Consider the following 27,361-nt stretch of genomic DNA (forward strand, 5'->3'; position numbering starts at 1 on the left):
TAATGGGGGGGGGGGGGTATGCTCAGAGTTTTTGGAAATGACATTACATATAATTGAAGGGCGAAAACATAAATCTTTTGTGGAAGTGTACTCTTAGCAAGATTTTATAACCTGTGAAAATGTTATCAAATAATTTTGTTTTTCTTTTCTTCTGGTGAATACAACAAAACTGACGTCAGTGTGATAGACTTTATGCTCATTTATATCAAGCTTATTTTGATTGCAGCTATATAAATAATCAAAGGTGACATGAGGCACACTTGCCCCCCCCCCCTAAACTTATAAGCCTGGTTCATACTTCATGCAAATGTGAAGCGAATTTGACGTAAATTTGACGTCACAACCCTCCTTTCGGAGTGATATTCGCAAGTGAGTTGAGCAAAGTTGAACTGCTGCGAATTAGTTGTTGAGAATTTGTGCCGTCTTACCTCTTCTTCAGTTGACTAAGCATCATAACAGCATCTAAAGTCACATTCAGCCCTGAATATGCAAAACCTTGTCACATATCCTCCGATTTCCTAATTACAAACAACAACAGAGAAACTAATAAAATTTTCAACAAACTACACTTCAATTAAATGGATGATGGGCTGTAATTGCCAGTGGCAGCAATGCCTACCCCTCACTCACCACCAAAACACAAGAGGTTTTATTTTCCACACCCTTAAAGGCAGTAGACACTATTGGTAATTACTCAAAATAATTATTAGCTTAAAACCTTCCTTGGTTACGAGTAATGGGGAGAGGTTGATGGTATAAACATTGTGAGAAACGGCTCCCTCTGAAGTGCCATAGTTTTTGAGAAAGACGTATTTTTCCACGAAATTTCAAAACCTCAGATTTAGAACTTGAGGTCTCGAAATCAACAATCTGAATGCACACAAATTCGTGTGACAAGGGTGGATTTTTCTTTCATTATCATCTCGCAATTTTGATGACAGATTGAGCTCAAATTTTCATAGGTTTGTTATTTTATGCATATGTTGAGATACACCAACTGTGAAGGCTAGTCTTTGAAAATTACCATAGTGTCCACTGCCTTCAACAACACACTCCTCTATTATTATAAAGGTGACTTATAAAGCCAGTGTTGTAACAGACAAGAAAACATTGATCAACACAAAGTATCTGAGATATATAAAGCAAAAAGGCCTTTTTTTATTATGTTTTCTTTCCCTAAGTTGCAATAAATTTGGCACCAACATAACACAACTTTATTTGAACAGCTTTATTTGCATGGATGAAATAAACTCATCCTTACTTTCTGAGATTCAGATGTGAATATTCTTCGAGAAATGATGTTTGGAAGTCCTTCATTTCGGCTCTTCCTGCTTGGCTCTTTGCAATATGGGGGAAGTTCCTTTTGGGGGGTTTTCATAGTTTTACATAATATTCTCACCTGGGGATACTTCCTGTGGGCTCTTCCTGTGGGCTCTTCCACTGGCTTTTCCTGGCGGCAGTTCCTCGGTGCGATTCCTGCTTGCTCTTTCTTGGGGCACTTCCTGTGGGAGTTCCTGCGGGTTAGTGAAGAGAGAAAGGGCATCTGTCTACTACTGTTTAAAACGTCTTTGCAGATGTATTATTTTACATACTGGTACATCCTTTTTGCATCATTAGCATAACAATGTTTGCGTACAGGTCCTAAAACCTGTTGAAAATGTTAAGAGTTAAAAACCTGATTTTGTAACACCTGGTTGACACACCTGTCACTTTATAAAATTGGTAACAGTATGTGAATTATGCAAAAATGTTTTCCAAACATAATTATCTATCCTTATAACCTTTTTAGGAACATAAATCTTTTTTCCCCCGTTTCATACAATTTGATTTATTTGTTTAAACAAACTGAAACAGAACCATCAAGGTTTTTTTTTAGTGTGGTGTGCTAACTTTCAATTCTGTTGTGTATCGAAGTAATACTTGCCCAAGCGTTATGAGAAAATCTGTAAGCATAGAAAACATTAGCATGTACATTTATAAAATGGAATAATGTTTATAACCAATTTGATAATTGTGCAAAGAATTCTGGTCTACAAGTCTGGCAGTCACCTGGACTTTCCACCCAAACTCAAGCTGTGTAGACAGTGCGATACCTCTTACCAGTTCAGGCCCGAGTTCACTTCTTGAGGGAACTACTTGAGGTGGTTCCTGGGGGCACTTCTTTGGGGCACTTCCTGGGGACTCTTCTTGGGAGCACAACCAGAGAGCACTTTCTGGGAGCTCTTCCTAGGGGCACTTGGTGGCTCTTCCTTGGGGCTCGTCTTTGGGCTCTTCCTTGGGGCTCTTCCTGGGGGCACTCCCTGTGAGTTAAGATTAGTCTATACTGCTGTTTAAAGTCTGTGTGCAGATTTGACGAAACCATATGATTTTTTAGGCATCTTTGACATCAATACTTCCCCAGAACATTTTCAAAGACTCTCATTTATGCCAGCACTATTTATTTCAAAGGATGTACTAAAGTGGGGAATCATGATTTGTCACCTGTTAAAGCAACATGACAATCTATTGATTTTACAAAACTATTCAGAATTTGTATAACTTTTACGATTTGCAAAATGTTGAGGAATTTTGACGCACATGTCATCTCATGAAAGTGTAACAACAATATGTGAATTATGCAAAAATGTATTGGAAGTTTCCTACAATTTGTCAGTTTGATTTCAAAAACATTTATATAAAAAAAAACTACTGTGGAAGTAGTAGTTTGTGCCAAAATTTTGTTCAAGTTTGATAAACCGACCTTTAACTACCATCTTGCAGCAAAGAAGTTGCCATCTCCTGACTCCTCTGTTTTGGGGCCACTTCAGTTCAGCCTCCAAAGAGACTTGACCAAGCCAGGCCTTGCATCATCCTCTTCTGAGGGTGCTCTTCTCTTTGAAGTTGTGCTCATTGAATCTACTGTGGAAAAAAGAAAATACCTGAACCTTTCCAGGTCAGACGTTATACCATCTGCTACTTCAAATTACATCAAATGAAGTCAAAAAGATGAAGAAGTGTCTTGGTCACAAAGACATTGATCTGCTGGAAAAGAAGAGGGTGGGGGAACCCTCGCAAGGCCATGTGTTAGTACCCTATCCTTCTTCTCACCTATAGAAAAAACAAATAGGGGAGGACTGTCCGGCCCCCGAGATCCTAGAGATGAAGCTGCAGTGAGAGAAAAAGACTGAAAATATTAGCACTTCATCTTTTAATGATTTGGGGTTGAACAAAGACAAAACTTCCAAAGTGGGATTTGGACAGTGGATTAACGTGCCGGCCCTCTACCAGCTGAGTTCTAGCCCAATGTTGGCACCAGTCTCCACTTTAGTTTTGCCTCAAAAAAGTCTAGAAGCATCTTGCATCAGCGAAAACAAATCTGTCCCACCAGATCAGATGTTAGTAGCTTTTAACTTACATCTTACCTCAAATTAAGACCAGGTGACAACAAGAATGTCTTGCATCCAAGAAATGAATCTGTATTGAGAGAAAGAGTTGACCAAGTCCCACCAGGTCAGATGTTAGTACCTAAGCTTTTCTTATATCTTACCAGTTCAGTCCAGATGACAACAAGAATGTCTTCCACAACTAAGAATCTGTATTGAGAAAAAAAGAAGAGTTGACCAAGTCCCACCAGGTCAGATGTTAGTACCCTCACCTTATATCTTACTAGTTAAGTCCAGATGACAACAAGAATGTCTTGCATGCGAGAAATGAATCTGTATTGAGAAAAGAAAAAAAAGGGTTGACCAAAGTCCCGCCAAGTCAGGTGTAAGAACCCTCTCCTTATATCTTACCAGTTAAGTCCAGATGACAACAAGAATGTCTTCCGCAACTAAGAAATGGATCTGTATTGAGAGAAAAGAGTTGACCAAGTCCCACCAGGTCAGATGTTAGTACCCTCACCTTATATCTTACCAGTTAAGTCCAGATGACAACAAGAATGTCTTCCACAACTAAGAATCTGTATTGAGAAAAAAAGAAGAGTTGACCAAGTCGCACCGGGTCAGATGTTAGTAGCCTCACCTTATATCTTACCAGTTCAGTCCAGATGACAACAAGAATGTCTTCCACAACTAAGAATCTGTATTGAGAAAAAAAAAAGGGTTGACCAAGTCCCACCAGGTCAGATGTTAGTACCCTCACCTTATATCTTACTAGTTAAGTCCAGATGACAACAAGAATGTCTTGCATGCGAGAAATGAATCTGTATTGAGAAAAGAAAAAAAAAGGGTTGACCAAAGTCCCGCCAAGTCAGGTGTAAGAATCCTCTCCTTATATCTTACCAGTTAAGTCCAGATGACAACAAGAATGTCTTCCGCAACTAAGAAATGGATCTGTATTGAGAGAAAAGAGTTGACCAAGTCCCACCAGGTCAGATGTTAGTACCCTCACCTTATATCTTACCAGTTCAGTCCAGATGACAACAAGAATGTCTTTCATCCGAGAAATGAATCTGTATTGAGAAAAAAAGAAGAGTTGACCAAGTCCCACCAGGTCAGATGTTAGTACCCTCACCTTATATCTTACCAGTTATGTCCAGATGACAACAAGAACGTCTTGCATCCAATAAAAGAACCTGTTGAGAGAAAAGAGTTGACCCAGTCCGACCAGGTCAGTTGTTAGAACTTAACAATTAACTTACACTTAGGCCTATACTAGTCTTACCTGAAATTCAAGTCCAGATGATCATGAAGTTTCTTGCATTCAAGAGATAAATCTGTGTTGACCGGAAAATCCTGACCAAGTCTCATCAGCGTGCATATGGAGTTGAACGTTTCATTTACTTAACAACACTGGGCAACAGAGGGCGCCATCACTTTCCCGTCATTTGACTGCTGCGCAAATGTGTGCGTGTGTATTAAATCACGCAATAGAGATTGTGCGCCGCAGTGCCGTGATTCCTGTGAGACCAGGCGTGTGCATGACAAACTTACCACAGAATTCTGTGGTAAGCAGAGCCATATAATTGGACCCAAGATAGAAGCATAAGGATTGGAACGAATTAACATTCTCAAAACATACATGTTAAGTTAGTCATCAGAATGCTTTACTTCCCCCATGGTCTAACTGTTTATTGTTGTCTGCATCAGCATGGCCCAACTTAACACCAGATGTACAATACCCTTCATAATATGATTAGGTCTATTATATAAAGTATTTAAGTTTGTCCTTTTGTAATCCATTTTCAATTGCCAATATATTACTAATAATTTAACACCACTAATTATGTCTTTAAAATGCTGTTCCTATCATCTTTATAATGCATGATTATGCAGTTCATCAACATTTTACTGTCAACACAGGTCAAACCTCACCCGATTTACAACATTTTTAACTTGTTTGGATTTCAGAAAACCATTGCATGGGAATTTGATATTTTACTTCTACAATAACCTGCCCACACAAGCTCTTGAAATCAACATTCCATTCCTGATAGGGGTGTGACTTTACCTAGTTTTACCATTTTCTACTCCTTAAAATCACCAAAGTTTTTCAGCCAACATTTAGCTCTTATTAGCACAGGTTGGAATTTACCTGATTTACAGTGTTTTGTTTTATTTTACTTCTCCCTGAGACTAGATACTATTTTCTCATTTGGTGCTCGGTACGTGGCATGGTGTACCATGCACCTCCCATTTAATCTTCATTGTGTTCGGGATCTCACAAACTTAGAGGACTTTCTTATATAGTGTGAGGGTTCACTTCCACACAAGAGGAAAATACTCTTGTATGGGACTTGTGTTTATATATAATCTGTTCATTTGTTTTATTCTTACAATAACCTGCACACCTCAGCGGAGGCCCTTTAATTCAACATTTCATTGCTGACACAGGTGGGACTTTACCTGATTCACATTGTATGGATACTGAATATCATTTTATGCTGTGCAATTACACATAAGACAGTAATCAACACTTGAATGTCAACCCCGTAATTTAAAAATGTAAAACGGTACCAGTATTCCAATTTTACCCTACTTTTCCCTGCACTGTTCCAATGTTTCATCGATCCATAAACAGGCATCACTTGCTCCATAATTACAATCAACATGGACTCTCCTGGTTAAAACATTCTTTAATTCAATTCCTATATCAATTCCTAAATCTTCTTGCAGAGAAGCCTTTTCATCTTTTGACCTTTCATTGTCAGGCAAAATGTGACTTTATATACCGGGTTTACAAATGTTTTACTTTGCTGCTCAAATATTATCCATTTGACTATTCCCTTGACATTGGATTTCATTTCCTTGTTAATAGTTACAAGCAGACCTTAAGCCAACATTTAACTGTCAACACAGGCAGAACTTTACCTGATTTACAAATGTTATTTTGTTCTGATTCAAGCACACTCTACATACACCACAGAAGCCCTATAAACCTTTAACTCTCAAAACATGTGGCAATTTATCTGATTTAAAATTTGTATATTAAGTTTTGTTAACATTCTTTTAAGTGAGACACATCCCTCAAACCAGGATTCAACTGTCAAACAGATTTACACCATTCATATTTTAATCAAAAACTGTATTACCATTGTTCCTATTACGAAGGACTTATAAATTACAGAAAAAAAAGAATAACAATATATTTGACAATTAGTCTGAAAATTCAAACTAATTGTCCTGTACATTTATATAAAATAAAAGTCCCCTTGTTGTACACAACTTTGATCACCGACATTTCACTGTCAGCACAGGCAAGACTTCACCTGGTTTACAATTTTTTTCAAAACAATTTGTGTTTATTAATTTTTAATATTGAAATTAATTACCACATGACTGATTTAGACAGTGATAAAAGGTGCCCTGAATAGAAAACAAGTTTAAATTCACAATTTTGTGTTAAAGTAATAAATAAGACAAACACAAAAATCATATTTTAATAAACTTTATTTCTTGGGTGTGAGGAGGGGGGGGGGCAGTAAGAAATCGCCCAAAGTGCATAAAACAATTGAAAGTTCTTCATCCACTGCATGAAGCTTAATTCCATTATCAATTAGAAATTTCAACTTTGAAGCTAACGCGTTCAGAGAGAAACAAAGCACAAAATTCTTAACAGTGTCTTCAAACATTTTTGAGAAGATCATTTCATGGCCAGCATCAAAAAACGAGTCATTGTTTTACCTTCAAACCCAATATGAGCTTTGAAACTTATTTGCTCCAAAATTTCTGTCACAAAAGGACCATAAAAATGAAATTAATGTGTTTTACTCCTTAAATGACATGCAACTGTCCAACACAAATGTAGAGATAGCTTCTGTTTTTAATTAGTATTGTTGAAAAAATGTGTTTTTGATAAATGTCATGAAATGTTTGTGCGACAAACATCATTAATTTGTATAACTTATTGGTTAACTTTTTAATTGCCAATGTTTTTTGTTCTTCATACACAACATCCCTTTGTTCCCATGTAAAAGTAAAGACCTTTTCAGTAAAGACCTTTTCAAGATCACATAATTTTTAAGACATCCTGATTTGGCTCTTTTGGCACAGATTGTCACATTGCAGAAATAATATGCTAAAAAGGAAGCTAAATTGATTTGAAGACAAGTCTCTTCACAAACAAAGCAGAAGAATGTGAGATGAGAAGGGACCAAAGAAACTCGAGTTGCAGAAGAAACAAATCTCAGCTGCTGATGAAGAAGTTTGACACATGAAGGTTCAACTTGTCTGAAGAAGAGTCTGCCAAGTGAATAGCTTTTTGAAGTTTGAAGCATGTAAGCAAAGGGGATGGGAGCTACTGTTGAGCAGGAGGAATAGAAAATGTTGGACAGAGCCTCACAATGAAGAAAGTTTGTTGTGAATATTCCATCCTTTTTAATTTCCCATTTTTTAGCAACAGAGGAACCAATATGCACCAAGGAGTTTAATCTCTATGCAACTGAAGGAGGCGTGATTTGCTGATGCAGAGATTTTTCAGGAGAATGCCACAAAGAGAACATGTTGTCTGTAGTAGAATCTGCCATGCAATTGGTGTGTTTGAGTTATACGCTTAACAATGCTTGGAGAAACCAGGTTACTGAAGATCAATTTTTGATGGAGATCTCAGATGCTGAAAGACGAATAAACTAATCAGTCTTGTTTTCTCAAGTAGAATCAATCCACCGTATATAAATGACATATACCTATTTTTAAAGATGAAGAGGAATAAGTGAGACATTGATTTGAAGAAGATTGCCTATAGATGAAATAGATCTCAGATGCTGAAGAAGAAGTTAACACATGAAACTTCAAGTTGACTGAAGAAGAGTCTGCCAAGTAATGGTTTGTTGACGCTTGAGGAACACAATCGCAGGAGATGGGAGCTTCTGTTGAGCAGGATGAATAGAAGAAGATCTTGGAGAAAGCCTCACAATGAAGAAGATTTGTTGTGAATATTCCATCTTTTTTAGGAGACATGTTTAAGCAACAGAACTCTTTCTAACAAATCAGTGCTACTTACTTAAAGAGAAGAATTGAACGGGAAACATCAGTTGCTGAAGAGCATATCTTAAAATAAGTGATGAGATATTTCATGAGAGCGCAATATAGAAGAATCTGCCATTCAATTAGTGCACTGGAGTTTTGCAATAAGCAATGCTTGGAGATGCAAGGTACTGAAAATACGTTTTACTGGAGATCTCAGATGATGAAAGAAGATAATACTCATCGGTCTTGTTTTCTCAAATAGTATCAATCCACCAAATAAATGACATATTCTAATTTTGAAGATGAGGAGGAACAAGTGAGACTATTATAAAGTGGCTGTTTCATCCTTTTTCAGGTATGTGGATTTTTGTAACACTTTAACCAAAAGTTCATATCACATAGGTCAGTTTAGCATCATCTTTAGTCAATTTTATCTAAGGGGGTGGTCCCCACAATTGTTTTGAAGAAGATTAGCCTACAGATGATTTTGATCTCAGACGCTGAAGAAGAAGTTAACACTAAATCTTAAACTTGTCTGAAGAAAGAGGCCACCAAGTGAATGGTGTGTTGACACTTGAAGCACGCCATCGAATGAGGTACAAGCTACTGTTGAGCAGGATGAATAGACTAAGATCATGGATGATGGAGATCATGGAGAAAACCTCACAGTGAAGATTTGTTGTGTATATTCCATCCTATTTAGTTGTCCATTTTTAAGCAACAGAGGAACTCTTTGTAATAAATCAGTGCTACTTATAGGCACCCAGGAGTTTATTCTATATGCAACGGACACTAAAAGGAGAAGGAATGAAAGAGACATCAGTTGATGCAGAGAATTTAATGAGAATGCCACATAGAACTTGTGGTCTGAAGAAGAATCTGCCATTCAATTGGTGAGTTTGATATATCTGCTAAACATTGTTTGGAGATGATATGGTGTCATGGTGATCTCAGATGCTGAAAGAAGATGCTAACCCGCCAGATTTGTTTTCTCAAGTAGAATCAATCCACCGTATAAATGACATACCTAATTATGAAGACGAGGAGGAACAAGTGAGACAATGATTTGAAGAAGAACAGCCTATAGATGAAATAGATCTCAGATGCTGACGAAGAAGTTGACACATAAAGCTAAACTTGTCTGAAGAAGAGTCCACGTTTGAAGCACATAAACAAAGGAGATAGAAGCTTCTGTTGAGCAGGATGAATAGAAGAAGATCTTGGAGCAAGCCTCACAATAAAAAGATTTGTTGTGTATATTATTCCATCCGTGTTAGTTTTCCACTTTTAAGCAACAGTGCTACTCAATGAAACAAAGAGTTAAAAATCTATACAACAGACATCAACCCATATCTGTGCTTTGAATAATACACAACAGAAGTAATTTTCTCTAAAATGAATGCCTTAATCACAGTAGTGGACAAACACTTAAGATTTGAGCTGTGGACATCCAATGAGTTCATTATTATGAAGAAAAAAGCCACAACTTTAAATAACTTATCAGACCAAAAGATAATATCCCCAAGTATTCAGTGAGATTGTTTCTATGTTGGCCTATGTAAAGTAACGGTCCTGCTGAACTCCATTAAAGTTTTTATTGTTGAATTTTCAATTGTGGTCTTTCTGGCAGTCAAATCATCACAAATTGCTCTCATTTTTATACATTATTTTTAAATGTCATTTGATATTCAATCCTACTCAATAAACCCCTTGAACAAAACAGTAATATACTCATAAAGTAAAAGTAATTGTAAAACATGAAAATACGCTGATGCATTATAATAATATTGCCATGAAGCTAGCTGTAAGCCTTGCTCCAATGTCTTGATCCTATAGTATGTTTAGTGTTCCAGTTATCTTAAAACATCCACCCCCCCCCCCACCTAATCTCAGGGGTATTGACAATAACAGGCCATGAAATGATACTTTTCTATTCAATAGGAAATTTTGCTCCACAGTGACACTTCACATTGCCAATTGACAGCCTTTCATACCAAGATTTTAATCCAATACCTATTGTCAGAAGATTAGATCTGGGCCCAACACAAAGCCAAGAAGATCACAATAGCAGGCAATAGGTCAACCTATTTACCTTAAGTTGAGTTTTGCAAAGGCAAAGCACATTCCAAGCTCTTTGATATGTTTGGGAAATTCACTACATACATTACATAACTACCAAAGGTAAGAAAATGCGAACAGGTGGCCGGTAAGTGCATTTAAGCAGGCAGAAAACTGCATGTGTCCGAAATATTGCTCAAGCAAGTTATTAGGACTTGCATTGCTCAAGCAAGTTATTAGGACTTGCATGACTTGTAGTTTTGTATTTGTAACTGGCACATTTTGTGAACTAAACTTTCAGTCTTGAAAGGTATGTTTTCTTTTCACAAGTTAAACACGCAAGGAAAAGCAAATTACATATTTTTCGAGTTCATTGTTGAAGGGGGACAGTGAATGTGTTGACTATTTATAACTCAATTACATTTATAGGCCCATTTAATTGACCAACGAATGTTCGTTATTTTATTTGTTATGTGTAGTGTATAATTTTAATATGTCGTCCATGTTTTAAAATTGTTTTCTAGGACTATTAGGAATGTTGTTGCTGGGTCGGGTGAGCTCAACAGTGCTCAAGGGCTGAATGAACTGTGGAAAGTAAAAGCAGCGCCCGGCAACAATGTTTGCACTGCGCGGTTTAGCAAAGACAAAACTTTTTAATTCTACAAAAATATATTTTAGATATTTTACTCACGAATTAATTGGCATGATTGACGACCTCTTCAGGGCGGGCTCTTTGCGGCCTCCAACCGTCTCAGTCATAGGACAAAGATGCCATGTTCAGTTCACACAAAGTCAAGAGTGTTATCAGTACAAAAGAGTTTTATCGGCACACAAGTTAAATGAGTTTGTGACATGCCATGCGAGATACGGGGGATGAACCGCGGACGTCGGTGCGCTGCGGGTCTCCTCCACACACAGTCACGGCAGTCTTGTCCGTGGTGATGCCGGTGCCTTTCAGCGTGTAAGAGATGCTCCATCGAAACTTTATCATTTTCGGTAGCTTTATCATTCTCGAGTCACAAAAATGAAAGTTTCCCATTGTGCCGAGTTGAATAACAGAATTCCAGAAGACATTTCAAAGTACACAATGCGTTTCTAAACTGTTAATTAAGTATTGGTTGGACCAAAACTCGTACGAGTCTTTCCTCTTTGAAATCCGGCTAGTTTATGACGTAGGCGCCAAGAAAGTTTGGTCAAATGTGGCATCCTCGATGTTGTCTGCGCTGGTGGCGTAGGGAAAAGTTTAAAAGAAAAGATAAAAAGTACTGTAGTGATATTCATCCGCGTTCCAAAAAAACATCTTCCTGAAACTTAAAGTAAAATTTGTGCACTTATTTATTAGTAGTTACTTAAAACATTAATACAAAATACTTGATAAACCATTTTCAACGTATAATGTGACATTAATGAGTCCCGTTGCCCTATTTTAATGCGGTTTTCTGAAAGAAGTTATGAGTATATCTGTTGAATTTGATTGGTCGAAACTTGTAACGGGTTAATTAACCTAATTTAAAGGGGCCATTAGCAGACGATAATCTCATCACTGCAGCGAACAGGTTGACGACAGGAACAAAATGCTATGCTTTCAGTCCGATTTTTTCTTGGTTTTTTTTAGGGGGGTGGGGATTTAACCGTAGATAAAGGATTTAACAAGATATTTTCCCATTCAAATTTTAAATTGCTTTTGTAATAGACTTGAAACTTTAACAGCTTTAAATCCACCATAATAAAATTGTACATTAAAAACTAATGAAATATTACTTTCGGGTTATTCACTGGTTCCATTCATGCCATTATAGGGCCCAACAGTGTCACACAAGCGCCTGCTGTGTGTGGCGTGTATATTATTTAACGGTGCCCTTGAACAGCGCCCGCTATGGTCTGACTGTGGGTTAGTTTACTTAACGGTGTGTTTAAATAGCGCCCTCTAACATTTGCTTGAAATTATGGCCGTGTCCGAAACGACGACTTCGGCTACAGCTACGTCTAGATCAGCGCGTCTACCAGTGTTAAAGAATAGGCAGACGCGCGCGATCTAGCCGTAGCTGTAGCCGCAGTCGTCGTTTCGGACACGGCCTAATACTGTTTCATATAGGCCCTTTTCGAATTTACGGCTTCGGCTTTGGATTCGGCTTCAGGCTCCGTCCTCTAGCCTGAAGCCCTGATCGCGTATGCAAAGCAACAACCGCGGGGCCAAGCTAGCCTGAGCCGAATCCAAAGCCGAAGCCGTGGTTTCGAAAAGGACACTGAAAAAAAAAAGAAAAAAGGTAAACATCTAGCTTTTCCTTCCGCCATGGTAAATCTCAAGAGTCAGTTTTCAAAAGGCTGATTATATATATTTTTTCACGGCATGATGGCATAATTAAAGTGTTTAATTATATATTTTTTTCACGGCATGATGGCATAATTAAAGTATTTTATTTATCCGTTCGATTGATGAACTTCATTCAAAATATGGTGGGAGCATGCAATCCGGAGCCGCATGCATGATAAGCAGAATATTGCGTTGGAAAACACATGAGAAACGTGTGAACAGAAACGATTCTCAGATTTAAACTTTGGGGGAAATTAAACCACCCATTCGCCATGATTCGTGGGTCATGTTCTTCATGCGGAAGCAAAATGAGAACATTCATAACATACAAGCATGGAGGATAATTTATTCCTCCATGATACAAGCAAGTTTAAATTTGACATCTGAATTCTGAAAAACTTTTCATGCCCTGCTATAATAGCTCACGCGCTTTGTCACATGACAAAGTCACCTGACCAGTCTAGCACCGCAGACGTAGACTTGTGCAGTCCGTCTAGCACAAGCAGGGGAGGCGTAGACTCGCGCTCGATCGATTTTATAGTCTGATCTACACAGCACGCGACGGCGGCACCATTGCAGTTGTTTTCTTCCTCCATGTTTACACACAAGAGTAAAACTAGTAAAACTAGTAGGCTATTATAAGAAAGTGGAGGTAGGCTCAGCTCAAATCACAGTACACAGGTATGTGGAATCAATTAGTGAATTAAATGACTTGAAATTCTTCAGAGATCCATTCAAACATGCAAGCTTTTGCTCTTGCGATGGATTAGAAAATGGCGATTTTTTGCATCCCTTGTTCATTTTGTTGTCGGTTGTGGAAGTTCGAAACAAGTTTTGTAACAAATCGACACGACGAACATTTAATTTAACTCTCAACCATCATGTCAACATAATTAATAATTGTACATTTGTGTCATTTAAGTGAGCAGTTTTCCCAGGTACGTTTGGTCTTGTTGTTGTTCATCCCTACTGTTTTAATCATGAGGAAGGAACTCGTCGTCCATGTTTTATTTTAAAAGCAAGGTCATCTTGTTACGTAATAACAGCTTTGTTAAACTCGCCACACAGTCACACCATGGAGCCTCCATGGTCACACGGATCTAGGGAGGTAGCAAGCCATGCACACACACACGCAGACAAGCACAGAATAAATTACAGATGTTTGTAGCCCCATATATTGGTTACTCAGGATCCATACCTCCATGGTTCGATTTACTCCTATCTGTGTGGATTTGACCAATTTATGGGGCTAAGATTGGGTAAGAAACAATAGATGTGTGCAGCTGGATTTGTTTCCGTCCTCTAATCCAATGGCACAACTTCTATGATTTGACTTAAAAAAAAAACAATGGGAAAGAGTTTGGTTGGTCAATTTTCCTCATTTTCATTTCACTAATATTAACAGTTTCCGTAGGGCGCCACTACTTTTTCATTTGATATGAAATAATATAGTATCTAGTTTACCTTCAATTAGACATCCCATTTTGTAAAAATGAGTGAAAAGGTTATTCTTATTAACTTATAAATGGGAACACTGGTTGTACCTCTTCCTTCCTCAATCGACTATTATTATTATTATTATTATTTATAAAGTAAAAACTTGTGATTCATCATCCTCAGGTATTGTTGGTTTTCAACTGAGAGCTTTCAACGAACCTAATTGCTACATCATGGGTTTCATTCAGCGTGCACTCATCTGGGTTTCTCTTCTGACGTTAGTTTGTGGATTGACTGGAAAGAAACCTAATATCGTATTTATCCTGACGGACGATCAAGACGTAACAATGGGTGGAATGGTATGTTAACCTTCAACTCCCTACCCCCCCCCTCCACACCCACCAAAACTCTGAGAAGATTTTTTTGAAACATTTACTGTCATGAAACATTAAATTCAGGTTGGCTATGCAGAGCCAACTCTCCCTGATTCTGCAGAGAGTTTCCTGTAAACAATAATATGTCCAATGTTTTGATGAACAAATTTGAAAATTTCCCTGACTATGGAAACTTTTTCCTTATATAATGTTGAATGTAATTCTAAACATCTTCGCAGCTGATTGTTGAGCAAAATCTTCCCAATTGTAAGATGCAAATGTTGGCAACTCTGCCGATAGATTTCTTCTGCCTTTTACATCTACAAACCCTAGTTTGGATCCTGGAATAGAGTCATACATAAAGCTTTTCAGCTCCTACCAAATTGCAGTAGTTTTCCCTAATTTGTTTTTTTTCTAACACATCTTTAAACTGAGGTTTCTTCGTCATCTAATCCACACAGGTGTCTTCAGGCCTTAACTGGTCACAGTAAGAGCCCCTTTTATAATAATAATAATTGTGGCTTCTTATAAAGTGCACATATCCGTCACCCAGTGATGCTCCTGGCGCTGTAACATACAGTATTTCCTGCCAGATTGTGGGACTGACTACGTTTGAATTATGAGACCTAATTCTGATAGCACCATGTAATGTTTTACAAGGTGCTGTGGCGCAATTTACTGCCGATCGAACCAGGAACACCGGGGCGAACCCCTTCTCTTTTCGATAAGTGCACTGGGTTCTTTTACATGCGTTACATAACACATGGGACCAACGGCTTAACATCCCATCCGAAGGACGAAGCAATGGTTAAGGGTCTTGCTTAAGGACAAAAGTGTCACGGCTGGGGATTCGAACCCACACTCTGCTTTTGAGGGTCCTTTGATAACATCATTGAACAATCTTAGACAGTGACAGATCAAGATTTGTGACGACCTCGTTCAAAAGGGACTTGCTTGGTTACTAAGTGATTGATTTTAATTATTACTAGTGCAGTTTGAGAAAGATTTCAAAGTTTCATTCTTAATTTTTTTTTTCAGACCCCGCTGGTGAATACAGTCAGTCTCATTGGCAAGCAAGGAATGACATTTAACAACATGGTGAGTCTATAGGCCTAATCAGCTCAGGCCTGGATTTTTGTCTTTGAAAGGGCAAGGCCGTTTTCATTTTGCTGGGGGCATTTCCACTATATACATGTAGTTTTATAGGCTATGGGAAAGTTTTGAAGGGGCACCAAGTCAAAGACTGGGGCATCATAGGCCATGGCCTCCATGCCCTATATGTTGTTCCAGTGTTTTCAACCTTTGTAAGTTTTTACAATGTTTTTTTCTTCAACTCATCGGATAACTTATGACTTAAAGGCAGTTAGGTCATAAGTTGGTAGTTACTCAAAATAATTATTAGCATAAAACCTTACTTGGTGACAAGTAATTGGGAGAGGTTGATTTGTATAAAACAATGTGAGAAACAGCTCCCTCTGAAGTGACATAGTTTTTTAGAAAGAAGTAAATTTCAACGAATTTGATTTCGAGACCTTAGATTTAGAATTTGGGGTCTGAAATCAACCATCTAAACGCACACAACATCGTGTGACAAGGGTGTTTTTTCTTTCATTATTATCTCGCAACTTCGACGACCAATTGAGCTCAAATTTTCACAGGTTTGTTATGTTATGCATATGTTGAGATACACCAAGTGAGAAGACTGGTCTTTGACAATTACCATTAGTGTCCAGTGTCTGTAATACTAACAGGCATGCATAATCGTTAATGACCAACATATCTGTCTTGTATCATTCTGGAGACATCTTCGGTTGTTTTCTTGTGTACAATCGTAGTATAATTTTGCACTTCATTAAAAGGTGCCAGACCTAATGTCCTCTGAGCTGTGTAGGCCTTCTTATTGTTTCCAAACATGGTCTATAGGCGGCCTTGAGTTGCACAAAAGTGTGATAACCGGATAGGCACAGATTTTGTCTTAAAAAAAAGACCTTAACACCTTTGGGGGGGGGGGGGAGTGGCAACTTAACAATTTTTCAGTGATTTTTACAAATTTGATCGAATTTTATAAATCATATATTATTGGTATTTTTTGCTGTGGCAAAACTTGCAGTTGTGACCTTGGCTAAAGAGATGTATCCTTTCATTACATTCTATTCTGCACCGTTTAACGTTGTACAGAGCAAGGCTTTAAACACTCATTTCCATGCTAATCCTTTCTCTACAGTTTACAACCAGCCCTTTGTGTTGTCCGAGTCGATCCAGTATTCTAACAGGGAACTACGTTCACAACCACAACGCAGTGAATAACTCCATATCTGGCAACTGTAACAGCAAGGCGTGGCAGGATGGTCCAGAAAAGAAGACCATTGCAACGTACCTTAAAGCTATGGGATATTCAACATTCTTCGCAGGGAAATATCTCAATCAGGTAAGTTGATAAGGTAACATCATACCTCAAGGAACTTTAGAGTTAGAGTGTCGCGGTTGAGTGGTTAACAATTCAAATTCCGAATTCAAGTTCTGATGCTAAGTTACCGGAGTGTGGGTTCAAGTCGTGACACTTGTGTCCTTGAGCAAGATACTTTACTATAATTGCTTCTCTTCACCCAGGGGTATAAATGAGTACCTGCGAGGGTAGGGGTTGATATTGTGAATGAGAAAGCCATCGGCAGCTTGGGGCTGTATACTCCCTATTGGGAGGTGAGAAAAATTAAGAGAGATGTTATTGGCCCAATGACCAGGGGACTAATGTAAAGCGCATTGATACAATTTATTGTGAAATGCCCTATATACAAAAAATAATAATAATCAACAAACTGTCACGGTATTTTTACAAGAATGTCAAGTCCATCCACTTTTAGTGAGGTGACAGCAGGTACCAACTGGATCTTGCCAAAGCATTTGTGACTGGAGACCCTCACAAATCTAAGAAGCTGTTACTTTCTGATTCCTGTTTTTCATGTTTTTATTGATTTGTAGTACGGAGTCACTAAAGTTGGGGGAGTTGCACATGTACCGCCCGGCTGGGATGAGTGGAATGGCCTGGTGAGTAGGCATTAAATTTAATTTGTATTCTTATTTCCACATTTTTAGTCTTGTTATTAGTTGACCTAATTTTTAGTCTTATTATTAGCTGATTGATTTAGCTCAGTGCTCTACATATTTGGCAGCACAGGCTGTATACTCCCCAGGATGCCGGGATGGTTTAATGAATGAATTAAATGGCCCTGTGACCAGGGGTATTAATGTTGGACGCGCTTAGAGACAACTCTCGGGTGTAAATAAGCGATTATTTTGTATTATTATTATTATTATTAAAGGTTAGGTGATAATAGTTTTTCTTTTTCAAGTACATTTGTTTCTCTTTTTTGCCGACTAGGTGAAGAACTCTGTGTATTACAACTACACTCTGTCAGTGAACGGTAAAGCTGAAGAACACGGTGACGATTACACCAAGGACTACTTGACAGATCTCATTGTAAGTTTCTATCTCATCGCAGTCTCAGATAAAAATATTTTTCACATTTTTCTTCAGATTCCCAGAGGAAATTATAATTTTCAAGTTGAACTGAAACATATCTTGACAAAATAGGGAGAACACCAACATGGGGGCTAGATAGCTCAGTTGGTAGAGTGCCGGCACGTTAATCTGGAGGTCGTTGGTTCAAATCAAGGGGTCGATTTCACAAAGATAGTCCTAACCTAGGACTAGTCCTAGGACTCTTTAAGAGTTATTAAAAACTTAAGGCTAGTCCTAAGTTAGGATGTGTAACTTGTCCTAAAGACAAGACTAGTCTCAACTCTTTGTGAAATTCACCCCTGCTCTAGTAACTTTGTCTTTGTTCAACCTCAAATCATCAAAAACATTTTGTGTAAATGCTTCCTTGATTGTTTCAACAGAACAGGCGTTCAAATGAGTTTTTGAAGAAGCAGAGTGAGACGACCCCGCCCTTCTTTGCTATGGTGTCCACACCGGCCGCCCACGCCCCTTTCGACTCCGCTCCTCAATATGAACAGAACTTCACAAAAAATTCCGCCCCGAGAGGACCAACTTTTAATGTTGCTGGAAAGGTCAGAATAGACAAAGAAAATAGTTAAACTAAACTATGTAGTTATTAATGATATCAAGTAATAATCAAAATAAAACTGACAACTATTATGCAAACTATTACTTCACTGCCAAAGAAAAGGTGTAGAAAATTTGAATCGGAGAAGCGTTATGCAGTTGTGGTTCTCAGCTTGAACTTGTCATAGAAGAGAAACAAATATGGAACTCAAGTACTGAGTACCAACAATACTACAATAGTTTATGCTAATTTTAGCTGGTAACCCTATTCTGCTAAGCAAGATTGTTTCAGTTGTTTGTAAATGACCTTGCTATGGCTGTCTGATTTCTGATTTGATTCGCATAAAATCAGTGAGGTTATTTATAGACCCAAACCAGAAGTTAGCCATCCATGGGACTACGTAAGATTTTCCTATTGTCAAATATCACACTAGGGCCCAATTTCATAAAACATAATTAAGCAGCCATTTTGTGCTTACCGAGCGTCCCTTAGTAGGATTTCTATTTCACAAAGCTGTTTACCATATAAGCAAGGGTAAAAGCTCGCTAACCCATGGTTAGCACACTGCTATTCCATGGTGAACATGCATGCGCGTCAAGAATTTTTCTGATTACTTGAGAAATCGTGGTGAAATATGTTAATGGTTATGCAAATTTTTCTGCTACAGTAAGCACACAAATTTGCCGGTTAACAGCTTTATGAAATTAGGCCCTGATAGTCAAACTGCATTAACTAATTTTAAATATAAGTTTGATTATCCCCCAGGACAAACATTGGCTGATTAGACATGCACCCAACCCAATGTCTAAAATCTCTATCAGTACACTTGATGATGCCTTCAGAAAAAGGTTAGTTGAATATTTACCTTTAAAATTGACATGTAACAAAGATAATGTCTGGTGTCGCTAAAAGAAAATACCTTGCTGTGCAAATCCTTGAAAAAGTGGCCATCCATATTTTCTAGAGAGTGGCTTAGTCCTTTGAAGGTTTGTCTGTCTTGTCCTGTTTTGCATTCCCAAAATCGGGCAAACGCTTACCGAAATTGCCTCCATTTCACTAACTCTGCCCTATTCCTACTATTATATAATAGTGAATTCTGTTTTAAAACGGAAATGTGAAATGGAAATAAATGCTGTTGGATTGAATTGAAATTGAGGGATCAACTTAAGGGGGACGCAACTCTTTATTTCGGTTTTTATTCATAGACTCAAATGTGTTTTTTAAGAGTATATTCTTTTTGTAATTGTAAGATGGAGGACACTTCTCTCTGTGGATGACATGGTGAAGAGTATTGTAGCAACACTGACGACTCAGAAGATCATAGATTCAACCTACATCATCTTCTCATCGGATAATGGATATCACCTAGGTGAGAATTAATACAAAAGAGTCGCCCAACTTGAAAGAGTTGCTGATGTGTGTGTTTTCACAACGGATTTGCAAGGTTGGATCACACTGCTCTTTATGGAGCCTGCAATTATTTTCCTGCTGTTTTATAACCTTGTTCTCCATACGTTTCAGGTCAGTTCTCGCTTCCAATGGACAAACGCCAACTGTATGAGTTTGACATCAGAGTACCTCTTCTCATTCGTGGTCCTAATATCAAACCAGGCTCTGTTACCGACAGCCCTGCGCTTAACATTGATATCATGCCAACGATCATACAGTTAGCTGGTGACCCAGCCCCTGAAGATGTTGATGGGCTTTCACTGGTACCTATTTTGGTGAGTATTGATAAAGTCTTGTCTGTAGATAATAATTAGAGTGTTAATAATAGCGGCTTCTTATATAGTGCGCATATCTGTCACTTAGTGACGCTAACACTTTAACAAACAGTATTTCCTGCAAGGTATGTGGGCCTACGTTTGAGTTATAAGATCTATAGACTCGTTTTACATAGGGTGCTGTGCCGCATTAAGCTGCCAATCAAACAAGGAACATCGTGACAAACCCCTTCTCTTCTTCAATAAGTGCACTGGGTTACACATGCGTTACACAACACACGTGACCAACGCCCTATGTAATGTCCGAAGGACGAAGCATCATGGTTAAGTGTGATGCTTAAGAACACAGGTTTCAGCACTGTGACTTGAACCCACACTCTGCTGATCAGAGACACCAGAGCTTGATTGCTTTCAACCGCTAGGCTGCGACACGCCATTATCTCAACCGTCATATCAGCCACTTTAGAAGAAGAAGAAATGATAAAAAGTTTGATAAACTGTTCTCCTTTACAGATCCCGAACACGACTAATGTAGTCGAGCTGACAAATCGTGATACTCTCATCGAACACAGCGGAGAATATTATCCAAATGGTTATCCTGGTTGTCCTAAAACGGAATTTCTCACGGTATTTGATATTTGTTGTTGTTGTTGAGTGTTTGATTAGTAATAATAATTTGAGAGGCTACTCATCCTTTAAACTTGCAAGAGCTGAATTGCGAAGGGCGCCTTTGGCAGCCAGCCACATTAACCTATTATGGCCACAGAGCAAAGCCAGACATCAAAAGTGTTTGATTTTTCCCAAGGGAGAAAAACCCAGTTGTCTAGTAAAAACTGATAGGGGCCAGTAAACACCACCTCTCAACTTGCTCTGTGGGCTACTTAAATCTGTGCAACCTAGTTGTATAAAATGCTGTGTGAAAAGTATATTTTTAAATGTGTTAATTTTTTTGTGAGTGTTTGAGTGTAATTTTAATTGCCTATTATACTGGTTGTGGTTGCTACCAGTAATGCATCAGAGTGATACATATATGACTATACATGTTTAAAATCAGGGCTGCTTAAACTTACTAGGAGCAAAGTAAATCTAGTAGTTTATTAATAGCCTGGATGGCTACTTAGCAAAAACAAAACTATGCAAGAAAAATCTTACGTTTCTCCAACACTCTGACAGGGGGAATGTCGGAGTAAAATACCGGTACTGCCCGCTAGGGATTTTCTGGTTGAACACGAAGGGGAGTGGTTACCAAACGGTGATTTCGGTTGTAAAAATACAAACTTCTGTGCAGTAAGTGTCTCTGTATGTATATCTCATAAACAGGCTAAGCTGCTTTGTCTATTGCCATTAACATCGCTTTTTATACCTTAATATTCACTGTATACTAAAAAGCCATGATTTCAGTTGAACTTCACACCCATTATCCACACTTCTACAAACAATTTTCAAACTTTACATGCTTTTAAAAAAATGCATTAAAATATTGACTCAACAAATTGGCGTGCAGTGTTAGTTGAAGCGAATGAGGAAAACCATGCAATTTCGAGGCATTATATTCTATTTTTTTTTTTTTTAATCTTTCTAACAAATGTACATTTCATAACAAAAGGGTTTCAAATGCTTTTCATAGATCAACTCGCCCGATGCAAGGCAATGTGTCCCTTTAACTTTCTTTACTGATTTGATTTTCTTGCTCTCATTTGATTCATATTTCTGTTTTCAATTCATGTATCCATGGCTGTGCTGCTGCTTGTTGCGCTTTGCTTCAATCCATCAGAACTGCGTGCCAGACTGCGTCTGTGAGGACAGTAAGAATAACACATATTCATGTGTACGCTCCATTAGCCCAGGCATCAGCACCATGTACTGTGAAATTAGTGACAGCGAGGTATTTATATTGTTTGGCATTTCTGTTCTGCTTACATTTTTTCATGTGGTGGACATTGAACCATCTTGATTTGGGAACTAAATAACAGGCCCCCCCCCCCAAAAAAACAAAAAAAAACAAAAAAAAAAAAACTTTACAATCTGGTGGAATAAGGAGCAATTATAGAGGGGTAAAGACATGTTTTTTAGGGGGGTAATCAAATATTAGTCCGATAAAAAAGTCTGATGTATCAAAACTGTTAGTGGTAAGAGAGATGAAAATACAGATCAAAGGTAGTGTAGTTTGTTTTAAAACAAAAGAAGATATTGAAACAATTGGGCAAACAGCATTCAAACCAAGTATTCTGTTGAATACTCGTTTTCAGTGTGTTGAGAGAGGGGCGAAGAAAAAAGTGTGGGGCATTACCCCTGCCGCTACTTCTCAAAAGATTAAATCTAGCCTTTGCAAGTTTTGCTACCAATCTTACCAGAGACCAACAGATTGACACATATTGAAGGATTCCAGAAAGAGCTTCATTTGTTAAACGGAAACTTTCATCATGAACCTGTTCAAATTCCTACTCAAGGTGTAGAAAAAAATGTCTCCCATCATGAGAAAGTGCGAGCAGTCTTTCCTTATTTGTACTTTGTTGACAACTTTGTTTATTTCATTGTGTATTTATGATGGAACAATACAGCAATGCTCACCAAACTGCGTTTGTGAGGATTGTCGGAACAACACATATGGCTGTTTACGAAGCATGAACATTAAGACCGACTATGTGTACTGTGAATTCAGCGACCATGAGGTATAACACTATCTTAGTAATATTGTTATTTTAAAAAATGTTACGGTTTTCAGACCAACCCAACTCATTAAGAGATTATCATTACATGGTGTTATCGCAAACCTTTCTATATCGTGTTTCCACCATGCAAAGTTTCAAATCCTGCTTAATAATAATAATAATAATAATAATGATATTCTTCCCCAACAGTCGTTCCAGGAGTACTACGATCTAGTTAAGGATCCACATCAGTTAACAAACACAATCAAATCTATACCACCAACTAAGCTAGCAGATATGCACAAACGCCTTATCCTCTTGCAACTGTGCAAGGGCAGCAACTGTCGTAAACTACTCCCCCCTGATGATGCCCCGCCCCAGAAGGGGTAGTTTAGAGGTCGGCGAGCGTACAGCAGGCACCTTGGAAGGTCAGAGGTCAAGAAAAAAATGTACTTTATATAATTGGCTCATATTAACTTAATTACTAGCCGTCTATTTCACCTAACTTAGGATTAATTTTAGGACGAGTTAAGTTCCATTCATAAATACTACGGCCACATTGAACCTATCCTAAGTTAGGATGAGTTACTCGTCCTAACGTGATATATAGGATTAATCCTAGCATTTCTTGGAATCGGCTGCTGTACTCCCCCGCCCACAAGTTGTGGGTTACATCACCAAAAAAGTACAGTCTGACATTTGCTTATGAAGTAAATCGGTACATTGTTAGTGTAATAGGTTTGTATGTTTTGGACGCCATCAGAAAGCTGTTTTGTTTACTTGAGAAATTAATAATCCTACGATTGAAAAATATCACTGAGGCTAAACCTCACTAAACCTCAAAACTCATCTAAGACTCAAAAAGCTGTTTTACCCAAAAATATATTCCCTAAGCAAAAATTTGTCAGGTACCAGAGTTATGACATGTTTGCTTTGCACAGATTGTTTCAATGCTGAGCTTTTTAAACCCACTGAGTCTAGGTTTCAAAAATGCTCTCTTGAAGCTGTTTAACAGAAAATTTATTTGCTACAGTAAATAAAAATATTTGAATACCAATCACAATAACCTAAATATTGTGTTATTTCAAAGGTAACTTATTTGCTTCGTACTTTGTTTAACTGAGATTTGTTTCCACTGAGTCTAGATTTCGCAAAATGTCAAAATTTATCTTATCTTCCTGAAGCTGTTAAAAACTATTTCCTGGTTTGAATACCAATCACAACAACCTAAACCTTGTGTTGTTGTAACTGGTAACTTATATTTGCTTCGTATTTTTTGTTTGTTGAGCTTTTTTAACCCACCGAGTCTAGATTTTCCAAAATGCCAAAATTAATGTTATCCTCCTGAGGCTTTTAAACAGTGTTTCCTGCAGTAAAAAAATTATTTGAATACCAATCACTACAATCTTAATCTTGTTATAGTTCAACTGCCAACCAATTTGTTTTCTTGCTAATTTTTTTTTCTTTCTACAGGCTTTATGAAATTAGGTTATATAATTGAGCTAAGTCTGTTGGTCACTCTAAAATGAACAAAAAGTATTTGTGTTATTGATAACCCTAACCAAGACGTAGGTCAGGTTATTTGTGAAAGTTGAAGCAGACCCAAAAAAATTTCTTCCAGGAAAATATCAAATAATTTAATACTTTTTGACAAAGACATGTCATCATTTTATTGGTTAATTTAAATTGTCTTCAAAGAAAAGGATGGGTCAAAACAAAATTCAACATTTTTTAGGTGTTCAGAGCTCGAAAAATTTCATGTTTCTGTTTGTATTTTTGTTTTTATTGGCAGGCACTTAAAACGAATTTTGAGTTTACTTTTTGGCTCTTTGTGTCAAATATTTGAAGATTGTAATCAAAACTTTTGTTTGCCTAATGTGTCCAAATGGTTTTTTGATTCTTTGAACTGAAAACAAATGGGGGATTTGACATTTTTTTTTGGGGGGGGGATCACCTGTACTATTTTATTTCTTCTAATATATTCATCTAAGATATTTATATGAAAAAAATATAAAAAGCATTGTATCTTGGGTAAAAGTTTTAAATCAGAGCCATTACTATTGTCTATGCAATGAGTTATACAAGGGTGTATTAAATATGCTGCTATTTTCCTTTACTGAAGTTTGTCTGACTTTGTTTAAACGAAGAGCATTCTAGTTCTACAAAAACCTAAGTGAAAATGCTTACAGAAGTTCAGGCTGCAACTTCATGGCTCTGCTTAATAAATGAAAATAGGCAGTTCTTATGTTGTGCTTAAAGGGAAGGTACCTGTTTGGTAATTGTCAAAGACCAGTCTTCTCACTTGGTGTATCCCAACATAAGCATAAAATAACAAGCCTGTGAAAATTTGAGTTAAATTGGTCATCAAAGTTGCGAGAAAATGATGAGAGAAAAAAACACCCTTGTTGGGCAAGTTTGTGTGCTTTCAGATAGGAATAAAAGACTTCTGGCTAGAAGTCTTTTATTATTTTAGTGAGAAATTACCTCTTTCTCAAAATCTATACTACTTCAGAGGGAGCCGTTTCCCACAATGTTTTGTACTACCAACAGCTCTCCAATGCTTGTTACCAAGTTAGATTTTAAGTTCTTTATTTGTTTTGAGTAATTACCAAACTTGTACCTTCCCTTTAATAAATTTTGAAGGTATCTCAAAGCACCTATTTTTTTCTTCTTTTCTACAAGGTATGCCTGTTTTGGTTGTTTTGTTAATAAAAGAACATTCATTTAACGAATAAACTAAAAATAAAAACAAACTATGCTTTATGTGAGACTTGGCATGCATAATCAATCAAACCACAGTCCCCTCTGTGTCTTTTTAATAATTGATTTGGGGAATTTAAAAAAATGTAAGAAATATTTAATGAGTTTTACATTTATATTTTACTTTATATTCAGTTACTAATATTGATTCTTAGCAAGTTGTATTAAGAAAACTATGATACTTTTAGACGTATTTCAGGCCTTGTTCTGACTACATGTATATAAAAATTTCAGCTTTTGGAGCCTACAATTATTAACGATTTCTAGTACACAAGCTTTTGTTTTTATATTTTGTTTTAAATTTAATTTAGCATTATTCAATGGCTTATCACCATTGTACCTAGGTCAGTAGAAGATATTTACGATAGCATATTCAAACAAATATATCAGAACAAGTGGCTACGGCTGTATTAGCCTTAGGAAATTCTAACAAATCCGTATTCGCGTGACTCAACATGCTGCCCATTTTCATAAAGCTATTAAGCAGAAATTCTGCTTAGCAAATTTATTAGCGAGGCAAGAAATGACTGGGGTACCAGTCGCAGCAATGGAAGCCGTATGGTTTTCAGGCTGGTAACCCTTTTTCCTAAGCAAACGTTTTTTTGTGCTTTTAGGCTTTATGAAATCGGACTCAGGGCCCAGTTAAGCACAGAAATCTTGCTTAGCAGAAACTTAGGTACCATCAGCCAAAATTCCACCAAGTTTAAATTATTGCAACAAGTACCCCACTCAATTTTGGCTCAGCAAAGAAATGTTAACAGCATTATGAAATTGGGCCCAGGACCCATTTTCATAGAGTTGCTTAAACTGACAATGTTCTGCTTAGCAAAAGGAAGTAGGATGTCACAAATGATAGGCGCCTACGTGTGAAATTACATTTTTGCTGGTAACCATAGCAACAGCCTATGTTTTATTTCAATTTTCAGTAGTTTGAGAGAAGTGCAATTCTGAGATGGACAGTTATTGGTAGCAAATTAAGAAAAGCAACCGTTAACGCTGTTATTGATCATAAACAAATTATAAAGATAATAATAGAAAAGTATTATTGTAATTATTTTGTTTGGGGCAGCTTTTGTGCCTGTGGTTTTTTTTTATATGCTGGTTATGTATAAAAGGTTTTTGATATACAGAAAATGGGGAAAAGGAATTATATATTTGTTTTTAAAATGATAAGTTTGTGAAGTCAAGTCAGTAAAGCTTATGGATCTCTCAAAGAGTAATAATGGGCAGAAACAAATAAAGGCAAGTGCCATTTGTTAAAAGAGTAAATGTAAAAAAATAATAAATGTGTGTGCTTCTTCATTTCCATACATACTTGTATTTTGTGATGTGTTTTTATGAAGAAAAAAAAAGATATTACTTTTATTTTCCAAACTCCTTTCTGGTACAACATGAGCTCGTTTGCTAAGAGTTGTGAAGAAAGTTAGCAGACGACACTAAAATGTGGCGAACGTGCCGTAAATACTGCTTGCCTAACTACTTCAGTGAAACATACTGTGATTGGTTCGATTCTATCAAAGTTATTTTCATTGACCAATGACGAGCAGTGATGGGGAAGCTGCAAAATGTGTTAATGATAAACTTTCCAA

The 27,361-nt window shown here is 37.3% G+C and overlaps 1 protein-coding gene across 6 annotated transcripts; it reads left to right on the forward strand.

Moving 5' to 3' along the window:
• Positions 1-13,311: 13,311 nt before the first annotated feature.
• LOC139954518 (N-acetylglucosamine-6-sulfatase-like) lies at positions 13,312-27,034 on the forward strand. 6 transcript variants are annotated; one of them, XM_071954354.1, is made up of 14 exons: positions 13,312-13,440; positions 14,380-14,555; positions 15,609-15,668; positions 16,795-16,998; positions 17,550-17,615; positions 17,950-18,048; positions 18,471-18,641; positions 19,403-19,485; positions 19,888-20,006; positions 20,159-20,361; positions 20,875-20,988; positions 21,535-21,660; positions 22,136-22,246; positions 23,223-27,034. In XM_071954354.1, exons 2-14 carry the CDS (start codon positions 14,430-14,432, stop codon positions 23,400-23,402), a joined length of 1,662 nt encoding a protein of 553 aa, XP_071810455.1. In that variant the 5' UTR covers positions 13,312-13,440; positions 14,380-14,429; the 3' UTR covers positions 23,403-27,034. The 6 variants fall into 6 exon arrangements, with proteins under 6 accessions (XP_071810455.1, XP_071810456.1, XP_071810458.1 ...); XM_071954355.1 differs by lacking the exon at positions 22,136-22,246 and adding an exon at positions 22,923-23,033; XM_071954357.1 differs by having other exon boundaries at positions 21,535-21,648.
• The last annotated feature ends 327 nt before the right edge of the window (positions 27,035-27,361 follow it).

Source organism: Asterias amurensis, chromosome 2 (assembly GCF_032118995.1).
Source record: "Asterias amurensis chromosome 2, ASM3211899v1".
Lineage (NCBI taxonomy): Eukaryota > Metazoa > Echinodermata > Asteroidea > Forcipulatida > Asteriidae > Asterias > Asterias amurensis.